General features: G+C 36.7%; 1 protein-coding gene across 1 annotated transcript; it reads left to right on the forward strand.

Moving 5' to 3' along the window:
- The first annotated feature begins 1,387 nt into the window (after window positions 1–1,387).
- Window positions 1,388–26,139, forward strand: MTRR (5-methyltetrahydrofolate-homocysteine methyltransferase reductase). Its single transcript, XM_069853467.1, has 14 exons — window positions 1,388–1,567; window positions 6,019–6,172; window positions 7,402–7,519; window positions 8,972–9,344; window positions 12,253–12,375; window positions 13,877–14,030; window positions 16,997–17,085; window positions 18,718–18,898; window positions 20,658–20,700; window positions 21,107–21,293; window positions 23,551–23,669; window positions 24,666–24,758; window positions 24,845–25,024; window positions 25,896–26,139. Exons 1-14 carry the CDS (start codon window positions 1,424–1,426, stop codon window positions 26,038–26,040), a joined length of 2,103 nt encoding a protein of 700 aa, XP_069709568.1. The 5' UTR covers window positions 1,388–1,423; the 3' UTR covers window positions 26,041–26,139.
- The last annotated feature ends 615 nt before the right edge of the window (window positions 26,140–26,754 follow it).

Genomic DNA, 26,754 nt, shown 5'->3' on the forward strand with positions numbered 1-26,754 from the left:
TGTCATGGAAAATGTAGTAGAACAAAATACAATGGAAGTCTTAAAATTTCCTTGTAATTACATTTTTCATGGAATTCATGTATGATACAGGCATTGTACCCTAAGGTATTGTCTCTTAGTTTTACCAGTTTTGATTAATGAGTACGCTTTAAAAAAACCCATAAATTGTAATAGGAGAAACTTTCCACTATACTGTGGAGAGAAATATCATGCCACGTCAGTAGAGTGCAGTATTTGTCTTCTGCAGTTGATCTGTGTTTGTTTTCCTTTGAGAGAAATGGAAGAGATATGCCTTAAATTACTTAGCCACAGTTTTCCATAAATCAGTGTGTATGACTGGCATGCTGAATGCTTTCTGTAGTTGAATCCATGGGAGCAATAGGTGAAGTACAACAAAATGGACCTAGGCGTGTGAAAAAAAAATCTTAAGTTTGGAACTGAAAATTACTCAGTTTTGAATCTAAGTATTTGAGTTCTACTGCAGCTCCCTAGCAGTGACAAAATATTGACAGTATTGACAGAAGTTTAATGTGTAACATACGTAAGTGAGACATTCTGCTTGTCTCTTTTGTTCAGTGCTTCTTGGAGTTGTCCTTGTATCTGTTGTGCTCTGTCTATGTCAGAATCATGAAAGAAAACTTCTTGCATCCAAACTGTCATGAGACAGGTGAATGGGTAAGGATATGCATGTCATTGTTCCTACTGCTTGCCAGACTTTGTGAAGAAGCGGTATTTTACACTACAGTAGATTTGTCTAAGATGCTGTCTTGGTTTTAGGAGAATAAAAAAAAACCCAGTCTCTTCTGCAGTTGCACTTGTGTAAGAAGATCCTTTTTGAAATATGAAGTGAAAATCAATGTTTGTGTTCTAAAATACTGATATGTCGGACAGTAAAGCATAAAGACATTCAGGCAAAGATACCGTTTTCAGAGAAGAAGAAACAGAATTTTAATTTTTCTTTGTAGTTTGACTTCATTAAGTTTGTGAGGTTTTATTATGTTTGAGTACATATTAGAAAAGTGACCAAGGCAGTAACTGACTTGAAGTGGAAAATGTAACTTATGTAATAAAAATAGTATTTATTTTCGTTGAACTAGTTTCTCTCTTATGTCGTTTACAAATTAGGTTTTTGATACTGGGCATACTGCAATATTACTGCAATATCTAGGCAGTACAGCACATATGACCAATACCATGAGCCCTTTGCAACCTGGCCTGCAAAGCTTGGTTGTGAGAAGTGTCTTCTTGTCAGACTAGATGCCTCATTTCCAAGTTAAGACACCAATATCACTGTCCCTTGAAGTATTTATTTTTAAAGTAATAAGCAAAACAAAATCTTACTGTTCTGTTTGCAATAAATTCTTTTTTATTTTTTTTTCCCCTGCAGTGTCTTTAAAAAAAAAAAAGTGCTCTATTTTAGGAAATGTGCTGTGATTTAAAAAGGAGATTTTTGCTCCTCTATGCAACACAAAAGGGGCAGGCAAAAGCCATAGCTGAGGAAATATGGCAGCAAGCAGGTGTCCATGGATTTGAAGCTGATATGCACTGTATAAGTGAAACGGACAAGGTGAGATACTCCATGCTGTTTTGAATAATAAGTATTTCAGAGCTACGTTTTTCTTCATGTACTTGAGTGGTGGCTGTTAAAAATCATGGAGGCTGAGCACATGCAACCACCTAAAATATACCATCTTGTTTTAATTTTTTGTCTCTTATGAATCAGTAATTTGGACCGATATTCACAGACTCTTAATAGCCTCCTGCCGTAGGTATATCTTCCTTGTGATTGCTCTTACAGAACGTTAAATTAATATAGCTTTGATCTGTTCTAACAACAGTGCAGTTACTTCTTGAAAACTGTTTATGTATGCAGTAGTGAATCAATTCTGTATTTAGTATTCATCTCTCCTGTTGTTAGAAATGGTGCTTTTTTTTTTTTCCTGTTGTTTTTGTGTTGCATTGAGGTCCTGTGTTTTATTAAGAAGCATGGGATCCAGCATGACCTTGAGCTTTTGTGGGGTCTTCTTGAGTTACTTAGCATATGCGCTCACTCCAGTTCACACTGCATACTCTCAGGATACGCTCTAGAAAGAAATAAAAAGCTTGACTGGAGCAAGGAATTGGCTTTTTATTATTTGCTGTTATTCAAGGGTAAGCATCTGAAAGCTGTTAGTGTCTGCAACTAAAAGCAATATGGACTGTAATTTCCTTCACAAAGTACTTTCAACTGTATATCCTCAATCAAAAACATTAAAAAAAAGAAAACTTGATAGCCTGGTATTTCATGTGAAATGAGCAGAAAATAGTACCTGAAAGAGGGTTTTTTTTCATGTACTTGAAGATGTGAGAAGTTCATAAAAATAATTTAGTTCCCTTTTAGCAAGTTGCTTTTTGGATACACTATATGTCGGGTAGCCAGACATCTGCTTTGGAAGGAGTATTCACTGGATATGTAGCAAAGTGTTACAAAGAAACTTCTACGCAGCCAGAAGGGAATGTGAAGATTCTCCTTATATTCTTCCATTTCATTTCTTCTGCGTTTGATAGGTTTGGAGATTAGTTTCAGGAAGGTGATAGGCAGGATATTTCTAGGCCTGCTATTAGCCTGCCACTGGAATAAATCTATTTTGTCACTTTTGGCAAGACAACCCAGACCTACGAGTTATTGATGAGGTAGAAAGATGTATTGAATTGAGAGCGTGAGAACTGGCTGCTGAGGAAAAAAGTAATTTCTGCAGCTTTGTAGATTTCATTACTTAAACTTTTACTTAACCTGTAAATAAAGGAAACTTTGTGAAGCTTAAGTGTAACTGGGGAGGGGAAGGCAGGCTGCCATAATGTACTGGTACTGAGCTTGCTTGAATTTGGTGGTGCCTCCTGTGAATTCTTTTGGGCGTATTAGAGCTAGGAGTTTATTGTACTACATGCACAGTTCAGAGAAGTGTGTGTATGTCTTAGGTGAGGAAGGAAGAGGTTCCTGGTTTTTTTCCATATTGGTCAGTTAGGAGGCCTGACTTTATGCAGCTTTTGGCTGTTTCTAAGACCTTGTCACCACTTAAAGAGATTGCTGTGAAGGTATATGGATAGAATAGGTGGCTGCAGTATCAACAGACGTAATGTGATCCTGTTGCCATGCAAAAATTAATGGTCAAATACTGCTCAAGTCTTGGAAACACTAGCAGTTTCCAAGTAGTGTCTCTCACCTAGACTCACGTAGGTGAGAAAAGGCCATAAGTCTTCGGTTTGTTACTGTGATTGATTTTACGCTTGATGAAAGAATGAAATGAAGTAAGGTAGGAGCAGTAAAATAGGCATCTAAACGAAGATCATCTTGTATCACAGTGCACCTGGTTAGCCTTGGATAAGTTACCTGAACAAGCCACAGTACATATTATTCTGAGTAAGACATCATCTGGGTGTCTGATCCCATCTTTTTCCTTCCGCGATCACTCACGGCTTGAGCAGGCTGCTGTGCCATTGTGTGCCATTGCTGTCCTCAGTTAGGGAGTATTTTTGAAGGAAAGCGGAAAGAATGGGACAAAGGTGTAACACCAAGGGTATAGGAGGAAGTGGAAGGTGGAGGTAAAAAACACATTTATTTTTTACTCTGCAAGTGAGAGGTTCCTGTAGGTCTAGTAATACGTCAGATTTCCTAATAACTGACACAGGTCAGTGCAGGGCCTCTGTCCTTCCACATGCCAGATGGCCTTGACTTTTCTTCTTGAGAACTCTGACCACAGTCATTTTGCTTCCAAAAGGCCTTTCAGTTTGCAGAGGAGAATATGCAGTGAAGCAAGTAAGAATTCAGTTAACCTGTCATACCTCTCTCATAACATACCACCTTTTACTTTCTAAGTTTGTGTCTATATTTTTTTACTGGAACATTATTTAGTGTAACTTTTTATGTGGTAACATTAACCGTTGCATTTTGTACTTCAAGAGTTTGCTTTTGTTTGTAAAAGCAAGAGTCATCTGTGACAGCACACTGCAGAAGCTCTTGTATTTATACTTATAAAATTAGCTGTGGCAGCTTTGAAGATCTGGGTTATTGCAACAGGATCTTTAAGGCCCTTTTCTACCCAACTGATAGTTCACTTTTGGAAGTCTTGAAAATTTATGGGTACCTGGAGTTTGTCTGAACTTTAAAAGACAAAACCTCTGTAATATTCCTGGGCCACAACTCGGTGAAGTCTGGCAAAGAACTTCATGAATAACCTTGCATGCTTACTCACTTCTACACTTCTCTAGACATCTATTATTTGCCATTGTCAGATGCAGGACACTGTTCCAGATGATAATTGCTCCATGCAATTGTCTTTAGGTTCTTCAGGAAGGCTTTGGGAAAATTTACAATAGCAAAACCCCTCAATACTCTTTCTTTATGTTCTTACCTTTTTGGGTTGAAGATGTAAGGGGTAATTCCCTATATGCCTCAAGGAGGGTTTAAGGTTTGAGTAGTTTATTGAATGAAGTGTTTACAAGATAAGTCCTCAAACTCTGAATTTTTGAATTGCAGTGCTGAAACTGAAATGAAACGCAGCATCTCTTGCTATCTTTATTTATATTTTCTCATAACCCTACTCTTTTATTGAACTTGGAATGCTGGGAAAGACTTTAAACTAAAACCTGCTGGGACCTAGCAGTAAAAGGAGCTTGGATTGCTTACTATGGCAAAGAGGAGGCTAAGGATTAGCCTAATAGCAGCCTACTTGAGCCAAATTCTTCTTGGCAGCAGAGTGGGAGGCAAAATCCACTGAGTGCAGCCTGATAAACTCAAATTTGATGCTAATGGAAGAAGTTCTTCTGGATGGAAGAGGCTGCCTAGGAAAGTGGAATTGCTACTCTTAGACATTTTCACGATTCAGCTAGAGTCGTAGCTGATGTGGCGTAGTGTTGGTAGTTAGTCCCACATGAAGCATGGGGTGGGACTAGATGACCTCCTATGGTCTGAAAGAGAAGATATCTGTGATCTGTGGAGCTGTTTTTCAAGTTGGTTGGTAGCTGTCCGATAGATTCAAAACCCTGTAGCACGTAGGGATGCTGTGAAAGAGCGTGTTGCGTGGGTGACCTGACTGTGACACTGTCATAGTGCTGCAGCCTGCTGTCCGTGGAAAGCTGGAATAATCAAAGAAACAACGCTTCTTACTGCAGAAGTAAGAAATTCTTGCATGAGACCTGAATTTATGGAACTGATTCACAATCCCAAATGCAGGCAGTTATTGTTGACCTAGTATGATGGGAGTAGCCCTCGTAAAACTGTGGAAAATATGAAAGATTGGTATTTGGAAAGAGGAAATAAATGAATTGTGGACAGGGGGAAGGAGCCAAAATGAACCAGACTGTAGAGCACAGTGACAGCTTTTCTCTGTTCAGAGCTATCTTAGTTCCCTCAAAGTGCAGAGGTTTGGTTTTTTTTTTTTGTCTTAAGGTCAAATGTGACAAAAGTTATCAGACGTAGAACAAAGTGATCCCTAATGGAAGGTAGAAATGGTCTCCACAGTTTGTACAGCCACACCCTAGTTATCTGTGTGAAACTATTGGGATTATGTCTGTATGATTGTGATTGTATACACAAAAATACTTTTTCTGCGTGACAGAGCAAATACTGTAGGGACCATGTATTTAAGCTGTCTTGAGTGTAGTTGTGGAATATTCTTTGGGTGTGTAGTAGACCTCTCAAAGTGCTGTCCCTTGGTATTTGTGTGTAGGGTCATAGGATAATTCAGGTTGGAAGGGACTTCTTGAGGTGATCTCACAGCAGGGTTTGCTGAGTTCAGAGCAGGTTCCTGAGGACTTTACCCAGTCAGCCTGGTCTTGAAAACTCCAACCTAGATTATAAATTACATATCCAAAATGACATGTAATTGATTGCAAGACGTGCCGTGGTTTAATACAGGTAAGATGAAGTGAAACATTTTTCTGTGTACCTTTGGGAAAAGGAAGGGTGGAAGATAATATCTAAGGCCACAAATAGGCATCAAATGGTACCTTATAACTTATTTGTTCTATTACTTGTAGTATAACCTGGAAACAGAAAAGGATCCTGTAGTTATTGTTATTTCTACTACTGGTAATGGAGACCCACCAGACACTGCCCGCAAGTTTGTAAAGAAAATTCGAGACACGACCTTGCCACCTGATCATTTTGCACATCTCCAGTATGGATTGCTAGGTAATTTAGTATTTTCTGTATTATTGCAGCACTTGTCTCTCAGTAAATAGTTTATGTATTTTTCACATAGGTTGTTGTGGGGGGAGGAGGTGCTTATGAAAACTTATTGTTATAACGTGAACAGTTTTTATGTAATGTTCTCTATGAGAAATAAAGACAAAGCGTCATAGAATTAATCTGAATGTAAGCTACCAATTTAATTTTTTAATAGTTTAATTTTGTTTGCATAAACAAAATATGATATAAGCGATCTATAATTGTTGAAGTTTTAATTTTTTGCCTATTCTGTATTGACTAGATGAGTTTTCTTGACTGCAGATAATTGGACATTTTTGGCTACAAGAGGAAAGGCAATATAAAATGTTATTTTAAATAAGGTTTTAAGATCATCCTATCCCTTTTAATTTGCAATAACTTTCAATATCATACTTATCAACAGAGGAATGTAACCTCAGGCGATCAGACTGATATGCAAAATACTGATTTGGCAAAATGCATCTGATGTATCTTGAACTGATAGTAATGTAATTTTTTTTAATTTTTAGGTTGTGTTTAAACAAACTCTGGAAACTTCTATTTGGACCTAGGTTATTTTTACCTGACATGTTTAAGTTGATAGGTAGGAGTGAGGAAACTTCTAGATTCTAGGAAAGTACCTACAAGAATGAAATTTCTAGTGGATATGTAATGTTGAAGTCTGGAATATAGGCATCTTAGCCATGTAACATTTTAAGAATACTTTATGCTATTGCATAGTAACACATTACAGTTTGTGAAATGGCAATTTATTCATGGCTGACTGAATGCACATATGAAGATAGCCATTGTATTAATATTAATTTTTGTTGTAACAGATACTGTTATACTGTCTAACTATAGTATATAAATATACTAAATATCTATAATTCTTTTGGTTCCTTACATTTTTCCTGTAAAGTGGTTTTGTATTTCTTAAAAACCTCAAACTAAAACAATATTCTTCTGAAATGTGAAATATTGAAAGCAAGATTTTTTCAGAGAAGTTCTGTGTCTTATGTTGGTGAAAGAGGAACCACTTTCTCAGCTCTACTTTCATACAGACAAATTTAATGCTATAGAAGTGTCCTGGTAACATGCCCTTTGCTATATCAGATTCTTCTGTTTGCCTGCATGAAAATCCTGTGTTGTCTTTGCAGGTATTTGTCTGTGTAGTGTTATAGACATGATTCCTCTTTCCTTGAACTTGCTAGGTCTGGGAGATTCAGAGTACACATTCTTTTGTAACGGTGGGAAGACAGTAGACAGACTACTTCAAGAACTCGGTGCCCAGCACTTCTATGACACAGGATTAGCAGATGATTGTGTGGGGTAAGAGCTGAACGGTTTTGGATTTAATTTCTTCAAGAGGCAATAATTATGTGTGGATTTGGATATAAGTTCTGAACTCTCTGAAATCAGTTGAACCTGAATACTCAGCACCTCGTAGGAATGAGTCCTATCTCAACAGTGTATGCCTTTTCAGTCTCAACTGCCGTTAAATAGAACGGCATTATTAAAGTGTGAGCAAACACCTGTAATTCCTGGAAAAACAGAGGATATTTAGAAGTTTCAGAACTTCAGTAGTTCAGAATAAGTGGAGGGATTATTTTAAAATGCAACCTCTTTACTGAAGCTAATAAAAATAAATCCAATTCCAGCATGTGTGGTACTAGTGAAATGGTGATTTGTAAATGGCGAGATGGAACATCAACTGCAATGTGTTAAAAAACAAGATTAATGACTAAGATTATGACTAAGATAAGGACCCTTATCTTCTTGAGAGTTGTTGAGATGGACCAGACAGATACGGCTACACTTTAACGACTGTGTGGCATTAATCTCATAGCCCCTGGATATGCAGTGAGATTCCAGGAATAAAGTGTGCTTCTCAGTTCGTGGAAAAATATGAATATGAAAACACCTGTGTGTATAAAGTTCCTTGAAATCACTGTTGGGTAGAAGCACTCTAAGGATGAATCCTGAGTCTTCTCCAGCGCCGTCTAAAGTGTACTTGCCTTAATGGTTAAATTAAACTATTAAACGTAAGTTTCTTTGTTTCACTAGGTAACAAATCTCTTTCTACATTCATATCAGACTTTTATCTGGGCTCACATCTTATAGTAGAGCTGCTTTAAGCAAATCCTACAATGTTTTTTAATATTTTTTTCTCTGTTCTGTAAAATATCCCCTTTTTTGTTTTTTTTACCTGTGTTTATTTTTTTTGTGACCACTGTAGTAGTGGAATTGTGTAAGAGGATTTGGTTTTGGTTGCTGTAAACGAGTAATGTAAGAAAAGAACTCTGTTCCTGTTCTGTTGCTCTTTCTGGCCAGTAGGCTGCAGTCTTGGCTTATTTATTATGAACTGCAGATTATATCAGTTTGTGCATGATGATCCAAGGGAGCTGGAGACAAACATCGACATAAACATAGAACTTATAGCTTGTGTTCTAAAATGGAACATTAATGCAAGCTATTGCTGTTGCACAATGAAAAGTTGCATATCTTTTCAGCTTCCTGTCATAAAGTTCAGCACAATGAAATAAAGATGAGAAACTGAAAGGACAGTGAGGCTGTTATACACTTTAGACTCCATAAATTTACATAGTGGTAATAACTAAATGAAAATATTGTTTCTGGAAAAAAAGCATCTTGGTAACAGCTATAGATATATATTAAAAATTAGAAGCTTTTGTTTTACTTTCATTATTTGTAAATTAGCAGACCAGTAAGTCACAATCATTCATTCATTTCTTTCTCCCGTTTTTTTCTCTCTATGCCCAGTTTGGAATTAGTGGTTGATCCTTGGATTGATGGACTTTGGCTTGCCCTCAGAAAAGTATTTCTATTGCAAAAAGGAAAAGAAGACATGAGCAGCAGTGTCGATGCTGTTTCTAGCTCTCTCTCTACAGCCCCATATAATGTGCATGAACTAAACTTAAGCTCAGAAGTACAGAACTTGAAGCTAGAAGATGAAGGAGCAAGGAGTTCTGATGTTCTGTCACAGAAATTGGTTGACGTCAATCTTGTGCCTTCAGCTAGAGACACCGAACCTTCACTTGTTCATTCTGTCCCTCCTGTCTCTCAGTCTGCTCTTAATATTCCTCCCTTGCCGCCAGAATATATAGAGGTGCAGTTTCAAGACACTCATGGTGAGGTAAGCACTTCACTTTGAATGATGAAAGCCTCCAGCTCTGTTAGGAGCATGACTACGTACCCTTACATACAGCAAGTGAATATTTATAGAATGGAGATAAATCTCTGAATGCAGGAGGTTTCTGAATTATAAGTGAAAGGTCCACTTATATTATGAAAATATAGTTACCACTATAGTTACTACAGGCACTTATGTCAAAGTATAATTTAGCTAAATAATAATTTGGCATTGCAGTGCCAGGAGCAGAAGAATTAAAATCCTCGCTGTCTTATGTTAGGACAGTGAAAGCACTTTCCTGTAGAAAGGCCTATAATATAATTTCTGTTCAGATTTTTAGTATTTTGAAAAAGTATTTTGTAGAATGCCTTAAGAGTGTGTAAAGTTACTGAAAATCTTACTGTATACTTAATAACAGAGAAACTTGTTATTGTAAAAACTTGATCATAATTTTACTGTTGGAAATGGAAAAAGCCAGTGTGAATTTCCTATGAAGCCATGTTGAACCTACTATACAAAGAGAAAAGTTAGCATGAGGTGGCGATCAGCTCCAGGTGGCATATTTAGTGTTCAGAATAAGCTGGAAAGTGTGAATCAAACTTTTCTGGTTGCTTGCCAAAGGGCAGATGTTTTGGTTATCTGTGTGAGGGAGCAGTAAGGACTGGCTGCTCTTTAAGGGACAAGGAGGCAGGAGCTGAGGATGGCCAGACACATTCTCCCATACCTAAGCAATGCCAGGAGATAGCAGCCAGGGTCAGTCAAGAGTGCAGACCATCAGGCAAGTTGGTGGGAATGAGGCAGGTCTGGTGCCAAGCCAGGAATTCGGTCTACAGATCTAGGACTGGATCAGCAGCATCTGTTGCCAGCTATGGGTGTTGTTGTGGCTGATCTGCTGACCAGCTACTCCTGTGATGTAGCTTGGGCAGGGACTAAAGACTGAAAGCTGAGCTGAGACGGGGCGCCCCAGCCCACAAGCAGAGGTAGGGGTGCAGTCCTCTGGTGAGGACTCCATATGTATCTTCAGCATCCTGGGACTCTCTCTGTTGAGGTTTTTAATGGTAATGTTGAAAGAATCATTTAATATAACTAATATAATTATGTAAGAGTGTATGAATTTAAACACAGGATAATTTTGCTTTTCTTAACCTCCGATTGTTGAGTTAAATAATCTGAATTACTGAAACAAATATTTAAGATGTAGAGGCACTCTTCAATTAATGACTTATTCTTGTGTTGAAAGCGGTGCTACAGTGGTTAAAAGAGCCCATTTTGTTATTTTAAAGTCCTTGCATAGATTCAGGCTGATCTCTTTAAATAATTGGTCAAGTCCTAATATTGATGACTAAACTTCTCTGTAAATAGAAAAAAAAAAGTAACTTTTACTTTCAAACAACAAATTGAAAAAGCTGAGTCTGCTAATCAGGGATTCAGTGATTATCATCCAGATTTCATTTATAAAGCCGGATGGTTGTCTTGAGCCTTGGAAAGAATCAAATGCAGGTTTGAATTTTTTTTTCCCTTTGCCACGATTTTTGACATAGTTTTCTAGACCTTGTCAACAAGGAGGCCCCATATATTGTACTTGCAAAACCAAACGTGACCTTGCAATTCATGTCCTTTTCTAGTATCTCGCATTGCAACAACCACAGGTATGTTGTATTTTTTGCCAAACACAACTTAAGTTGACTTGTTTTGAAATGCATCAATTTGAGGTTTGGATATTGCCAAAAAGAGACTCCCTGCCATTTAATGAAGGCTGGGTACACAATCTCTCTAGTTACTTTTATGATCCATCTCATGGGCTGTTGAATCTCAGGGTTGAATTAACAAGATGCTGCTTATTAGTAGCAGAGCAGTAATGGTCTGCATCTTAAGCCTTAGTGGCAACTGTAAGATAATACGATTTAGCATAAATCTTGATCTCATTATGCCTTGAACTTGACTTGGAGGAAATATGGATGTAGACAGTTATCACAGTCCAGCTGATGCACAATAACTTGATATAACTCATTAATCACCTTGTCAAAATTTTAAGAGAAAAAAAAACTTCTGACTGTTGGTCTCAAGTGATTCTCCTGGCATCTTTTTTTAAACTGTTTAGATTAACCAGTGTTCTCTTATTGTAGGATAATTGCTTTCCATTTGCTAGAGCATTGTTACGGACAAATTGATATCTCTCCCACCTCTTTCATTTTTGTCTGTGTTGATCTTAAATGAAGCTTCCAGACAATAGTGATAGAGAAATGAGAGCTGTAGTCTGATTTTCACGTGACAGCCTCTGACAGAGATGGTCTGGAATTATTCTTGGTGCTCTTTAACAATCCTTTGGCCATATTTTTCACCTGCATAATATAACACGATGCTGTTCTGTAATGTGGAGTTTCATGAATCGCTCCACATTTAACTGTGTTTTTTAAGATTCCTCTTATAAATTGCCTGTAATAATAGCTTCGTTTGCACCCTGAAGTCTTAACCTGTAAATCTGCAGTGATGTTTTTCAATAGCTTCTGTTCTTACTTATGTCTGTTCTGTAACCTAGTAATCCTTTAATTAAATGGGAGGTTTTTTGAGTTTTAACATAAGCACCATTCACTAATTGGCTATTTTCAAGGCACCTTTTGCAAAAGCAAACAGCTAGCTACATTTGGTAGTAATTTAGGCCCATTAGACTGTTCAAGCCTACTGACTTTTTATAGTTGGATATGTGCCTGTTACTGCTTGGATATGATTTTTGAATACGTAGAGCAAAACACTCTGTATATAGAATGTTCATGTTTTTCTTCATTGTTTTGAATTGTTTTCTAGGATTGTTTCAAAAAATTTTTATGAACACCAATTCCTGTATGTCATAGTAAGCTGTCATTCAGCTGATTTGCATTTTTAGTATATGCTTTTGTGTCCTCTTTTTCAGAATCCACATCTGTCCTCACTGATTTCAGAGGGAGCAACCTTTGAAGTGCCAATTACAAAAGCAGTTCAGCTCACTAGAGAAGATGCAATAAAAACTGCGTTGCTGTTAGAACTTGATATTGCAGTAAGTTAATGATGCCTTTTTCTTTAGTGGGTTAAAATAAAGTGTGAGGTGTATCTGTATTATCTTAATTAACTGGGGGTAAATTATTTATTTGACTATTGAAAAAGAAAAAATAATTCCTCATAGAACAGGGTGTCAGCTAAGGCTGATTCATTTTGTAAATGTTAAGCTTGATTTTTTCTCTGAAAGATATGACACCATGGAAAGCAAAACAGAAATAAAATGTCAAATTATTTTTTTTGTTGTTGTTCCATGGACTGAGATACCTTTCTGAAGGGTTGTTAGTGGAGAAGAACAGGCAGGGAATATTGAAAATGAATAATCTTTCAGCTTGTAATTATACAAATTAGGAAATATTCAGAAACTGCATAGAAAATCATGACATGTTAACATACTACTCAAACTGTCAACCTCTGTTACCCTAGATGTAAAGACTCATGTATTCAGGGATGATCATGTTTTGTATACAGATTTGAAGATGAAAGGCAGGAAGTGCTCACACTTACTTTACATGAAATCTTTAAAAGAAATATGGGTTGCTTCGGAGTGGTTTTCCAAATTGGTTGAATTAGGCCTTTGGGATATTGTGATTTTGGAACTAAATTTTATTGGACTCTGTTGGCCTAATCTGTCTCAATCTCCATGGATATACTTAAATCTCACTAGAAAGTCTATTAAGTTTTAAGCAACTGAGTCTCTGAGATGATATGGGGGTTTTTAAAATATATTTATATGTATACATCTATACTGTCGTAAGTTCACACTGAAAATTTGAACATTTTATGCCTTTTTTTCCTCACATTCTCAACAACCTGTGTATGCATAAGGGAAACAATTATGCAAGTATAATGCTGTATGATTCTATAACAGACAGAATCTTGAGTAATGCTTTAGCACTTGGGCACGTGACTCTACTTAGTTGGCTGATGTTCTAGGTCTTAAGATCTGAGATACCTTTTAATTTTCACTGTGCTCCTCCCTTGCTGTTCCTTTTTTTTTTTCCTCCAGAAAATAAGAACAGTTGGAGTCAGTACACTCACTGTTCATCAAATAGTTTAACTAGCAAATTTTCTTTTAGTGATAATGTGTCTTTATGCAAAGTTGCATTCGTTATGAGGACTTCTTTTCTCTCCTCTTCTCAAACCAGAAAATAAGGCACAGCAGTAAAAATTAATGGTCTGGGCTGATTATATAACACATCCTTTTAATACATATTTATTTTCCTTTTGTTTAGGCTGCGCAGCAGTTCTTACATTAAAGAGTGTCCAAATATTTAATCCAGATAGGAGAAGATTTTTCTAATTAGTGGGGTTAAACTTAAAAAGAAAACATGAGTATTTAGTTTCTGAAGTGAGCTAAACAGTAAAATGCTAGTACGGAGTAAAAGAACATATGACTTCATCTGACTGCGATAGTAGGAAGATTGCTGTTAGAAATGGGGATGCTTTTGGCCTTGGTTTATGATGCTATTTAATAGAAATGATCTCATATTTTTAAACAGGATACAGTGTTTGACTACCAGCCTGGAGATGCCTTCTGTATAATATGTCCTAACAGTACCAACGAGGTGCAAGAACTTCTACAAATCTTGGGGCTCTCTGAAAGAGGAGAGTGCTTCGTTTCTGTAAGAGTTAAGCAGGGCACTAAAAAGAAAGGTATGATTTGATACACTGATCATGAAAAAATAACTCTGTTCTGTGTCAGTAGTCGGTATACGTAATATTGAACATTTTTATTTTTAGTGTTAGAACACAGCTGTAATTTCAGGGAGGCATGTTGGAAGTTGCAGAGATGTGTTAAAAAAAGGTGTGGACACAGAGAATGTCACTGGTGTTTTTACTGCAGATGAGTTAGCTTTTGACTGGGAACTTAAGCCCAGCATTGGCATTCATCCGTCTCATTCTTCCTCTGTGCTCCTTCGTTGTTTATAGATTTGAGTCTTTAATCACATAACCTAACAATCCCCCACTTGAAAGTAAAATCTCTCCTTGCACAACACTTCACATCAATCTGTTTTACATCCAAAGAGGGCCGCAGTCCTGAAGGAGAAGACTTAATGCTGCTGCAAAGTACCTATATGATATGCAAAATCTTGCCAATTTGTCCATAGACTGGAACAAAAAAGAGTTCTACCCAATCCTGCAGAACTAAAAGTGCAACTCAGCAGCACTATTAAGACGCCATCTACAAGGCAAAAGGAGAGTAATTCTTACAGGTCCAATTGGCAGTACCTGGGCAAATCTTGAACCTGCAGCTACCACTTCTGGCATGTGGGACTGTAAGATTCAGTAGAACATATCCACATAGGCTTTACCAGGAAGTCCACTGAATTCTGTTTACAACCTTTCCTTGTTCAAGTGAGAGGACAAAACAGAGAAGTTATTTGCAATGTGATGCAAAGTCTATTGTTCAAATACTGGGTTTATATTTTTTCTAATTGTATGTATGAGCATCCTAGAAAGAGGATTAAGTACTTTTTGTAACGTGTTGTCAGAATACTCAAGAAAAGGAAGTTTATTTAAATGTGAAAGTGCCTCTTTCCTGTGTTACTTTTATGCCAATCCTCTTCTAAAAGTAAATTTTATTCTTTGTACCAGGGGTTCAGTCAAGTATATGTTAATATGAAGAGGTTATATAGGTGTGTTCCTGGTATGAAAAATCTGTAGTATTAAATGGATCTTGAGCATAGAAAAGTTGGTAAAGTTCCATGGGAGACAGTCTATAAGGCCAAAGGAGCCCAAGAGGGCTGGATGCTCTTTTAGAAGGAAATCCTGGCGGTGCAAGGGCAGGCTGTCCCCACGTGGCAGAAAATGGCACTGGTGAGGCTGCACCTCAAATACTGTGCTCAGTTTTCGGCCCGTCACTACAAGAAAGACACTGAAGTGCTGGAGCATGTCCAGAGAAGGGCAAAAAAGCTGGTGAAGGGGCTGGAGAACAAGGAGCAGCTGATGGAATGGGGTTGTTAAACCCAGAGAAGAGGAGGCTGAGGGGAGACCTGGCCACTGTCTACAACTACCTGAAAGGAGGTTGTAGAAAGGTGGGTGTTGGTCCCTTCACCTAAGTGATAGGACAAGAGGGAACGGCCTCAAGCTGCGCCAGGGGAGATTCAGATTGGACATTAGGAAAAACTTCTTCACTGAAAGGGTTATCAAGCACTGGCAGAGGCTGCCCAGGGAGGTGATCAAGTCACTGTCCCTGGAGGTATTTAAAAGACAGGTATATGAATTTTTTAGAGGTATGATCTGGTAGTGGGCAGGTACAATTGGATTTGATAGTCTCAAAGGTCTTTTCGAACCTAGGGATTCTATGATTCTATGAAAAGCATTAAGAATCAGTAGCTGGAAGTTGAAGGCAAGAAAAATTATCAAGAGAAATATCAACATGCAAGTTGAGTTAGTAATGAAGCTATTTGGGACTTGCATTATTAATTAAAGGCGTTCTCTCACATAAAGGCTCTTATATTGCTTTTGGGGTTAGCTTAGAATGGAGGGTAGCTGCTTTAGCATGACCTGTCATAAGGCTGGTAAGCCTGGCTTCATCCTAGCTTGTTTTGCGGAATCAAACTCTATAACCTAATTAAGGGTTATAAAGTAGGTGTGTGTTTATTTGCCAGCGGGTGCGAGGGGTAATCCTCCTAACTCGCACACCGTATGGTCTAACAAGCAGATAGTTATAGTGTAAAGACATGCCTGTTCATAAATGCCTATTACATATTCATGACCTTTCCCTGCTTCTTATTATAATTGGATTCGAGAAGCTTCTCCCATACTGGTGCAGGGGCAGTGTCTCCTGGTGGTCTTGGGGATGAAGTAGCCTTCATCATCCTCATGAATTGTCCCTGAACTCAATCTGTGCGCAGACACAGTCTCATTCTGGTTGAGCTCCAGAACCACAGAGCAGGATGCAGCTGGCTTTCTACTGTTGCTGACATTCCAGCTTTCCTGCATCAGTGAATGTCTGCAAATGAGTTCCTTCCTTATCAACACCCAGGGTCTTCAAGGCCTTTACTAGCAAACAGTGTGAATTCCAGTGAGCTAAGCTCTTCTTTAAGTTCTTTCTAAGTTCTCCCATATATCATATGCCTGTTTATCAAGCTGACTCCATAAAAGGATAGTTGGGATGATGTCAGCGTGCCTCCTTCCCAGAAGTGGAACCTGTAGAGAATACAGGATGGATTATTTGCTTGTATAGAAAGCCCGTGGATCTGTTGGACTTCAGAATCTCCAGCTTGGCGCTGGCTGTATACATCTTTGGTTAGATCATTAGAGAACTTCAGCATGTTCTGATTTTCAGGAGTCCTTATTGATGGAAAGTAAAAAAAAAAAAAAGTGGATGTTCCTTTTCTTGGTAAGCATTCCTTTGGACTTCTACCAAATGGAAAGTGGCAACGAGGCTTTGAGTGGTTTAGCAACAAAATGTGTTCTGACACTCACTTATTGTACCCCCTCTTTTTTTTTTTGGTTTTGTTTTTTTTTTTTCCCACCTGCTTTCCTGATAAGTTTTAACTGTTCTGTGGAAAATTGTAATTGATACTTCATTGGAAAACTGTCTTGCCATTTTTAGATGTTAATAGATGCATGTTTTAATGTTTTGATTTTTTTTTTTCCTCTCCTTGAACTAGGAGCTGCTCGTCCACAGCACATCCCTGAAAGAAGCACTTTGAGATTCATTCTAACCTGGTGTCTGGAAATAAGAGCAATTCCAAAAAAGGTGTTTATATCTTCTTTTTTATTAAAGGGAGATCCTTAGTAATCCTATGCTGTAGAGGCTTTTATAGCTCTATCCTTGCTTTGTATGTAGTTACTATGTTGCTTGGTGAATAAAGATTGTTAGTCTGTATGCTGCTGTTTGTTCTTAGAAGTTTGGCTTGTAGTGCTTTGGCAAACTATGAGATACTGAAACCTATATTCCTGTTATGCAGTAACTTCATTGGTAACTGGTCTGGAAGTAAATAGAAAAGTTCTAGATATTTGGTACCACATAACCTGAAGGCTGGCTGAAGCTGGCCATAGGCATTTTGGAGAAATCATTCTAATCCGACACCCATGTCTGCAAAGTTTTGTCACTGAATATATGCGTGTTGCTCTACACAGACATACCATAATGTCTTTTAAATTATTTTAAACCTTTTCTTTAGCATTTCAGTAACATGGCAGAATTTGAAGAAATTTTTTTACTTGTATAATATTTTTTCTCACAGTGTGTGAATATTATTTTCCTTGCATTCTGTGCCTGCAAAAAACTGGAAGCTTGCAACTACAAACATGTGTGTATTTCTGGTATTGTCAAAACACATTTTAAAGTTAACTTTGTATGAAAGATGAAGCTAAGCAGTTGTGTTCATTGGGTTGCTGAGGGAAATCAGTTTTTGGAAGGACATTGTAACTCAATTTAGTAAATTTTGCAGCAGAAGAGAAGAGAAACTTCCAATTGTTTCAACCTTTTCAAGTCTGCATTTAACAACTTCGTAAATTTGTCTCAAAAATAAGAGTAGGCAGAGAGTGCTGTCTAGGGAATATTGCCTAAACCAGTTTTTTATAACTGATCTGCTTTATTACTTGTTCAGAGTAGAATATGCTTTATGTAACTTCATACTCAAAACTATTGTCTGGAAGCTCAGTATCTGAGAACACTCAAATTATTTTCTGAGTATTCTTTTGTGTAGAATATGTCATCTTGATATTTTGGATCACTGTTATGCACTGTGTCTGTTTCCACCTTGCTTTTGAAAAAAAAGCTTGTACCTGTTTACATCTGGGATTTTTTACATTATTTAACAATGCTCAATTTAATTCTCCCTTAAGAAAAGCTTGCAGTACCATTATGTTGCCATAAAGTATGGAATAAAACACCACAGTGACATTTACATGACTCATTAAATACCATATTTTATTTACAGTAATACCTCTACTAAGACTTATTATTATTACTTTCCTGGCTCTGTAACTTATCAAATAAGGCTTTGTCTTGAATTAATTTGCGTTATGAAGCTGTTAACTAAAGTGCAAATACATAAATAAGAAAGCCTTTCATAAATATAGGATTTATCAAGGACTAGGTTGTGCCTGCTTATTTGTCTCTTCCCAAGCTGTTGTAAGTAGGATTTTCTGAACTGGTCCTGCACACTAGAGGAGCAGCCAAAGGAAAAAAAGAAGTGTAATTTTTCATAGTAGGTGAAAGTGTGCATTGGAAAATAAATTAACAAATAGGAAAATAAATATCTATTAACCTGTCAGGTGACTGCTTCCTGTCGCCAGGCATCCCAAGTTTTTCCCATGTTTCTGACCATTTTCACATATGCATAGGGTTTTTTACCTTTCACTGTTATTTTCTTCCCTGCAGGCGTTTTTGCGAGCTCTTGTAGAATGTACCAGTGATGTGAGAGAAAAAAGGAGACTTCAAGAGCTTTGCAGCAAACAAGGAGCCTCTGATTACACCCGCTTTGTTAGAGATTGTAATGTTTGCTTGCTGGATTTACTTCGTGCTTTCCCAAGCTGCAAGCCTTCACTTAGCCTGTTAATTGGTAGGTGACTAATATAGATTTCATTAGATTTGGTTTCTGGAAATGCATTGATCTAAATGTTCAGTTTATCAGAAAGTGGATTAACTGTTCAGTTAACTGCTTTAGAAATGTTACAGTATTCATAGTGATCAAACTGAAACAATTGTTGGGGAACAAAGCTCTGTTCTCCAGTTTATAGTATTTGGCCTTCATTCTGTAAGCACTTAAGGTACATACTTATGCTTCAATTCACGCTGGATTGCTCCTGTGTGTAAAAATAAGCATAAGGCGTTTACAGGATCGGAGCCTTTAAGCAACAATTCATCCAGCACTTACAGCTGAAGTAAAGAAGTGTTTGTTTTCCCGGTATATTTGTATTTATGTTATATGCAGTACACTCACTGTGTATATACTCATTGTGTATATAATACATGAGACATTAAAGGAATGAGACTCCAAATGTAACCATCTCAAATACACCTGAAAATACTGGCGGTTATTTTCCAGATTAAAAACTATAATTTCTTAATACGTTTCAAGATATCAAACGAAAAAATTGCTTTTTATGTTCTTGCAGTTGTCTTCTCCATGCCTGCCCCAAGTCTCTTCTTAGTACAATGTGGGGATATAAAAAAATATAAATAAATAAATAAATGAAGCTCTGATTCACTCCATACATATATGCATTTTCACAGTGGAAGCATATACGCTTCGCTTTTCAAAGGTTGCATTGAACATGCTGTAGTAACTGAACTGAATAAAAGGAAATTTTGAAGGTTTTTAAACTTGTTCCTCTAGGAAAATAATGTGCTGAATGGGTTTGCTGTCTTCTTTAAGTGATTTTACTGAACTAACTTTTCTTAGCTCCGACTTGCAACTATCTTATGTAGCAGAACATCTTTAAAATATGTCTGGGTGTCCATGTACTGGTTGGAACATGTGCAAAATGGTGGTATATGTGGAAAAGCAACTAAAAAACCAGTCGAACTGTATGTTACCCTGTTGCTCCACTGTATGTTTTCTGGCATTTGCTATGCTCAGTGTTTCTGATGTTGCTCACTTTTTGTCACAGTGCCCCACCACATTGTTCACCTAGTGGTGTGTCTGTGTCCTTTCAATATGCTCTTCCCCTCAGCCAAAATATGCAGCCTGTATGCAAGTTGTTCCTTTGAAGGCACCATGAGTTTGACCTTTTCTTTCTATGTACATACATGCATAGGTATAAATGTGACTCTGTGTGTGATATAAATATTGGGTTTCTCACTGAAAAAAATGCCTAATGAACTCCTCTCTCTGTTTTTTTAGATCTGATTTAAAAAATTTGAATAGATACTCCTAGTGGTTTGAAATTGAGCTGGTACATCTCCTTCTAGCACAATATATATAGGAAACTTTCAATCAAGCAATTCCTATTCTGAGGGCTTTTTGAGCTCTATAAAGCACTCTTAGGTGGAAGATAAGAAAAATTAAATGTCAGGCTTCACCCTGTCCACTAGCTACCAAGAACCCAATTAATTAGCTTTTGTGGCCTCGTTTTATGGGATCTCAAAAAGATGTTCTGTGAAGTCTGAAAAAATATCTAAAATAGATTTCAGGTCTCAATAGCATACTTCTGAACCACAGATACTGAATGTTGACAGAGGAAAATTACAGTTATATTGTACTAAGCTTGTAATCTTTGGTAGCATAAGCACTCATAGGATATTTTCATTGGGTTCTATCAAATAATAATATATGCTTCTTGGTTTTGTTTTTGTTTGTTTTTTTTTTTTGTTTCCAGAACATCTGCCTAAATTACAATCCAGATACTATTCAGTGTCAAGGTAAGGAAATATTCAAATTCTCTCTTCTTAGTAATTTAGGTATGCTTTTTTCCTTAAGAGTGTGTGTATTATGATCTAAGGAAGAAAGAGGAATGAAAATTAAAACCAAATGCAAAAAACCACAGGGTTTTACTATTTCAGACAACATTGTTTTAAGTAACTGGCAAGACTCTTGTAGAGTTCTCAAGAATAAGCTCAAACATCTGTGGATCTAGTAGGAATCTAAATTCCTTTCTGTAGGCACTAGCCTTTGTGTCCATCCCTAAGGTGTTTTCAAACTATATATAATTATCACAGAGTCATCTTGATTCAGCTGAGGTAGTTTGGGCTGCACATGGACCTGTAAGATTGTACAGCTCTCTCTCAGGGTTTGTTTGTTGGTTTTTTTTATAATTTGTTGTTGCAGTTCAAACTTATATCAGCCAGGAAAACTGTGTTTTGTATTTAATATTGTGGAGTTTCCAGCCTGTCCCGCTAGACCAGCCTCACGGAAAGGGGTATGTACAGGTTGGCTTGCTGACTTAGTTGCACCTCTCCTGCATCCCACTAGAAGCACTCTGGATACAAAAGGCAGAAGACCTTCAAGTGAAAAGGTATAAATAGTAGATTTAAACTCCTTAACTGTTAAATTTACACAAGTAAATTGTACTGAGGGGTTTTTTTTGCTCACTACTCTGATGTAATGCAGGTGTTTTGGCAGTATGCATCTTCAGCTTGCAGTTCTACCCTACCCATCAGTTTACACTTCCCTGTGTAATATTTTTGGAATTTCATTGCTAAGTTGTTAAACTAAAGTGTACGTAAAGTAAAATATGAGCAGTTAGACCTCCTGTTGGTGAAAGGCCATAGTTGTTTTCCATCACCCTGCAGTCTTAAGCAAGTCTCAGGAGATATTTTCATGGACTAAAATACCACTGTGCAATTAAATGATTATGGCTGTTACTGTTGTAGAAGAGAGACCCTTGGTCATTTCTAGGAAAGGGTAGCAGATAACAGGGGACGAATCAAATCTTGTCAGGTCTCACACAGTTTGTAAAGACCACGTTTACTGAATACAACAGAGCAGACAATCTTCTGTGGTATTTCTGATGTGCATCAAAGATGGTTCGGCATAGTGGGTATTATTAGGAGAGGGTACTTTTTTTTTTTTCCTCTTTCCTTTTGCAGCAGAGAATAATATGTAATTAATCAGTCTCAAATTTATTAGGTGTAAGCTAATTATTAAAAATTTCGAATTTACTATATAGTTAATATGACAAAAGAACTACTGCCAATCTAAGCTATATTTGATTAAGAAAAATGGAAACAAATGTAGAATTTGGCCACAAGAAAACTGTGCCTGTAATTCAAGATGTTGGTCTGGTGAAATGGAAGGAAAACCCATAAAAGTTATCTTAATTTTTTAAAACTAACTCGAAACCCACACTGATTATTATGTGCATCGTATATCTTATTCCGATATTCACATCTCCTCTTTATTAAAAATAGAAGTCATTTGCAATATATTAAAGTTCAAAAATGAAAAGGAGATGGAGTAAGAAGAAAAGGATTCTTACAAAATGAGTCTGAATAAAGTTCAGAACTATTTGCATCTGCTGCACAATCTAGAATTCAGCATAGATAAGTGTGTAGCAATACATATAAATTGCAGAAATACGTGGAATACCAAAACAAAATAGATGAGTGTGATCTTATGCAAAAATACCTTGAAGTAATTGAAAACACTTTGCATTATAAATGTGTTTACCATTTGCAGTATTTTTTAGAGGAATGACCAATTTGGAATCATTAATAGAGAAAATCACCTCCTAATTCAAGTGTGGTTTGCAGTAAAAAGTATAACAGAAATACAAATATTGCCTCTTGCAGCAAGAATGATACCAATTTTTTATCATCAAACCAGAAAAGTAATCTTGTTTTACATTGTAGTATCTATAGCAAGTTAAATTATAAGAAATGAGTAGTACTAAACCTCTTAGGTTTACAGAGCAAAGTTTAAATACCTTGGTCTGGTGCTTCATTCCTTCCTTAAACTTAAAAGTAAATTCAAATCTGATCATAATTAGTATGCAAAATAAATTGGATGTTTGCTTAAGGCTTAAGTGGATGAAGCTTTGCTATGGATGCTGCTTGGTCTTGAATAATCTTTTAAAGAATTAAAACCAATCATCTCTCATTTTCTATATGTTAGCCATACCTCAGAGAATAATTGTGGCATTCCTGTGAAAATCATATTTAGACTCTCTTTCAGACACACATCTGAAGATCAGAATTAGAATGGAATGCTATAAGCTGTTTCCAGGGTCAGTAAGCAGTTACCTGACTCCCGTCACCTGTGTGCATATTCGGAGACCATGTAAAATTATTATGAAAATTAAGAAAGCAAGCTCAGTATCAGCAGTCTTCAATTCACTATAAACAAATCTTCACCTCCTCTGAAATATTTTAGATGTCCACAAGGTTTAACTTACTTACAGTAGCAATGAGCTTTACTGCCCTTTGAGTACCAACACCAATTCCATGAATTTTGCTAACAATATTCCCCAAATTTATGGTATGGTCAACTTTAATACTTAGAAACTTTATGTTTGTGCGGTTTTGTCAATTTTTTCTCCCGACTGATTAATAAGTCTGCAAATATAATGGGGGGTATTGGGTTATCTTCAGAAACTTGTGTGAAATTTTATTTCAGATATTTATATGGCATAAAAAATAAACTCTAAGGCTCAAGATTTGGAACAGTGTGTGGATAGATACAATATGTAAATACTCTGAAAAGTCTAAAATGTTCATGACATTTTCACTGCTTAAGAATATTATTCAATTGTATTCTATCTAATTTAATTTTAGATATCTATTTTTACTCGTCCAAACAATACTTTCCATTTGCCTGCAAACCCATCTGTCCCATTTATCATGGTTGGTCCAGGAACAGGAATTTCACCATTTATTGGTTTCCTACAACATAGGTATGTAGCATGTTACCTGAAAAGCAGCCTTTTTCTGTTCAGGGAAATACAACCTCAGGTTTGAGTACAAATATAGATATTTTTATTTATTTATTTATCTATCTATCTATTTATTTATTACATTTTTGTAGCAGTGCAGTGCTGTGTAGAAAATCTTACTAGTTTCAAACAAGCAGGGCTTTTATCTGACTGACTGTATTTAATAGCCAGTAGTATACAAGGTGTTGGGTGGATTGCAGCAATATTAATAAGAGCTTAAAATCTTTTATCTGTGTATTACTAGTGGAAGCCCTGCAAGTGATTGGGAGTTTTTGGAAACAGCATTGATTGGCTTAACTGTGCTGTTCAAAACCATTTCTTTCAGAACTGGTATCTCTATTAAAAGCATTGGCATGCTGACTGTCAGGTTTTCTCTCACATTCCCTTCTTCATGTGTGTTTACAGATTTTGATATTTTAAGATCAGGAGCTTGGCACCTGAACCCACTAAATGAGCAGTAATGTTTTTTCTGAGTTTGTACTTGAGGGAAGTTAAATCCCTTTGTTCCCTCTCCAATTCCAGCAACATGATTTTATTGCAAGGCAAAGAGATGCTTGTTCAAAAAGTGAAAGGTACCTCATCACCAAGAACATGTAAAAACATGATTTTTCAGAGGAAACAAAGGATCGGAAGAGTGGAATATTCGGGTGGGAATGGTTGCAAGCTAATCAACACATCTTATATCATTCCTACGTAACTATTTCAATATGAAACTGTGGCAAAAAAGAAACCTTTGAAGTTAATTGATTTTGAACTGGGCTGAAAATGAGTACTCAGGAAACTCAGAGGAGGGTTTGACTGTGATTTCATGTTTCTACCAATACAGAGGTCTACCAAACCACAACTTTATATGAGAATTAGGTTATCAGAGTTTCAGATCCTGCACTTTCTAAAAAAGGGTTGGATTTACATGCTATCAGTATGTTGTTATTGTGGTTTTTTTTCTTGTCTGTTTAGGCAGAAGCTTAGAGAAGAACATACAGACTGGGAATTTGGAGAGACGTGGTTGTTTTTTGGTTGTCGGCATCAAGATCGAGACTATTTGTTCAAGCAAGTTTGCTATTTAGCATTAATTCTGTATTCATGAGAAAGTGCTTGTGTCAGAGTCATTACTAACGGGTTATATTGTCTTTCAGAGATGAGCTCAGATGTTTTCTTGAAAATGGCACATTAACTCATCTTAAGGTTTGTTTCTCAAGAGACTCTTCAACTACAGAAGCAGCCCCACCTAAATATGTGCAAGATGTCATTAGGCTTTATGCTAAGGACGTTGCCAGAGTCCTGCTGAAAGAGAGAGGTTACTTCTATGTATGTGGGTGAGTAGATGGACTATTTCAGAAAGAGAACTGAGTAAATGGAAGTTTGAGGCTTTAGGAGGGCTTAGAGCTGCCCAAAAGAAAGGACCAAGATAATGCTGAAATAGTGTTCCTGGAATGCTTGAATTTCATCGCTATGTCCATTTCTGTTGCTTTGGTCATGTTTTTGGGGTTTTTTTTTGGTATTTAATTAAGCTATAGGAGGTTTCAATCTGATAGATTTCTCTTGAGAAACTGAGATACTTGAATACATGTGATTATGAACTGCACAGCAGTGAGATAGCAGCAGTCTTCTGCTGTGTTCTAGGTTATATGGGACAGAATGCTAAAGCTCCATGACAGTAATGTATTTTAAAGTGGGAAGTTTTATTTGTGGGTGCTAACTTACCTGAAAGTTTGAGATTTTTAGGAGTTTGTTGATAAATGATCAAACTGAATATACAGCCCAAAGTCAATACTTTCTCCTGCAAAGATAATTGTGAGCTATTTGTATTAAAATTAGCTTTCTTAATAAGTGAGGAGTTTGTGTTTGGTATTTTATTGGAACTATATGTTGATATAAAAAATTCAAGTCCAATTTTCCCATGAAGGAAAGAGCTGTTCTGTGAGAACTCAGCTAGGGTTCCAAGGGTATTCTTCTTATAAATTACACCATGCTGAAAACTTTGTAACACTTTATTGAAAGAAACCTTTGTTACTGTCAATGCTAAACAACATGAAAACTCGGTGAGAATCTTGTCTATGACATACAAACTGTATTTGTGTTTGGAATTTTTTCAATGTCTCTTTTCCAATAGTGTCCTGCTTCTGAAGCTATTGGTAAAAGGAAAAATACACCGCTAAGCATTTTCTTCCTAATTTTTTTTTCCAGAGACAAGAAGCACATGGCTGATGGTGTAAGTGATGCTGTAGTGGACATTTTAAGCATGGAAATGGAAGTTGACAAATTGGAAGCAATGAAAGTCTTGGCCACGCTTCGAGAAGCAAAACGATATTTGCAGGATGTTTGGAGTTAAATATTTCGCTTTTCCTATGCCTTTGTAACACAACATATTTTTTCACACTTATGCTTTTGACTAAAAATTGTCAAAAGTGCTGTCTGTAGTCACACAAATCTCAACTTTCTCTATTGACCTTTCAAACAGGAATATAAAATCTTTTAAACAACAGCAAATCAGGCTACCTATTGAAGCATATATTTTTTTAACTGTATTATAGTGGACTGTCTCAGTGCCTTGATTTTCTCATGTTAAGATTGATTTTGCGTAGAAAGAAAAAAAATTCTGCATTTGTTCAAGTACAATTGTTTATTTACATTGTGTCATTTATTTTTTCCTGTAATGTATACATAAAGAAGCTACAGAATAAATCTGACATTACACACCAATCTTCATGTCATCAAATACTTTACTGACTTGCCAAGGTTTATTTGAATGTGTGTTGGTTTTGTGTGACAAGGTTTTGGTGATGGAGGGGCTGAAAGGGTGGCTTCTGTGAGAAGCTACTAGAAGCTTCCCCTGTGTCTGATAAAGCCAGTGCCAGCCAGCTAGCTTCAAAGAATGTCTGTGTGCCAAAGATGAAAAAAATGCACAGTTCGCAATTACTGTAAGCCATCTCTCTGTATGGGTTTTTGCAGAGATTACTTGACGGTTATTTTATAGAACTGCTCTGCTAAGATTACTTGAGGGTTATTTTATAGAACTGCTCTGCTAAAGAATTTTTGCACAAAA

Source organism: Phaenicophaeus curvirostris, chromosome 3 (assembly GCF_032191515.1).
Source record: "Phaenicophaeus curvirostris isolate KB17595 chromosome 3, BPBGC_Pcur_1.0, whole genome shotgun sequence".
In the NCBI taxonomy this organism is placed as follows: domain Eukaryota; kingdom Metazoa; phylum Chordata; class Aves; order Cuculiformes; family Cuculidae; genus Phaenicophaeus; species Phaenicophaeus curvirostris.

Excerpts from the sequence above, each read along its gene's own strand:
- MTRR (XM_069853467.1), top strand. The coding sequence starts at position 1,424 with ATGTGCTGTGATTTAAAAAGGAGATTTTTGCTCCTCTATGCAACACAA. Across the intron at positions 9,345-12,252 it reads TTCAAGACACTCATGGTGAG|AATCCACATCTGTCCTCACT; the intron begins GTAAGCACTTCA and ends CCTCTTTTTCAG. Across the intron at positions 17,086-18,717 it reads TAAGAGCAATTCCAAAAAAG|GCGTTTTTGCGAGCTCTTGT; the intron begins GTGTTTATATCT and ends TCTTCCCTGCAG.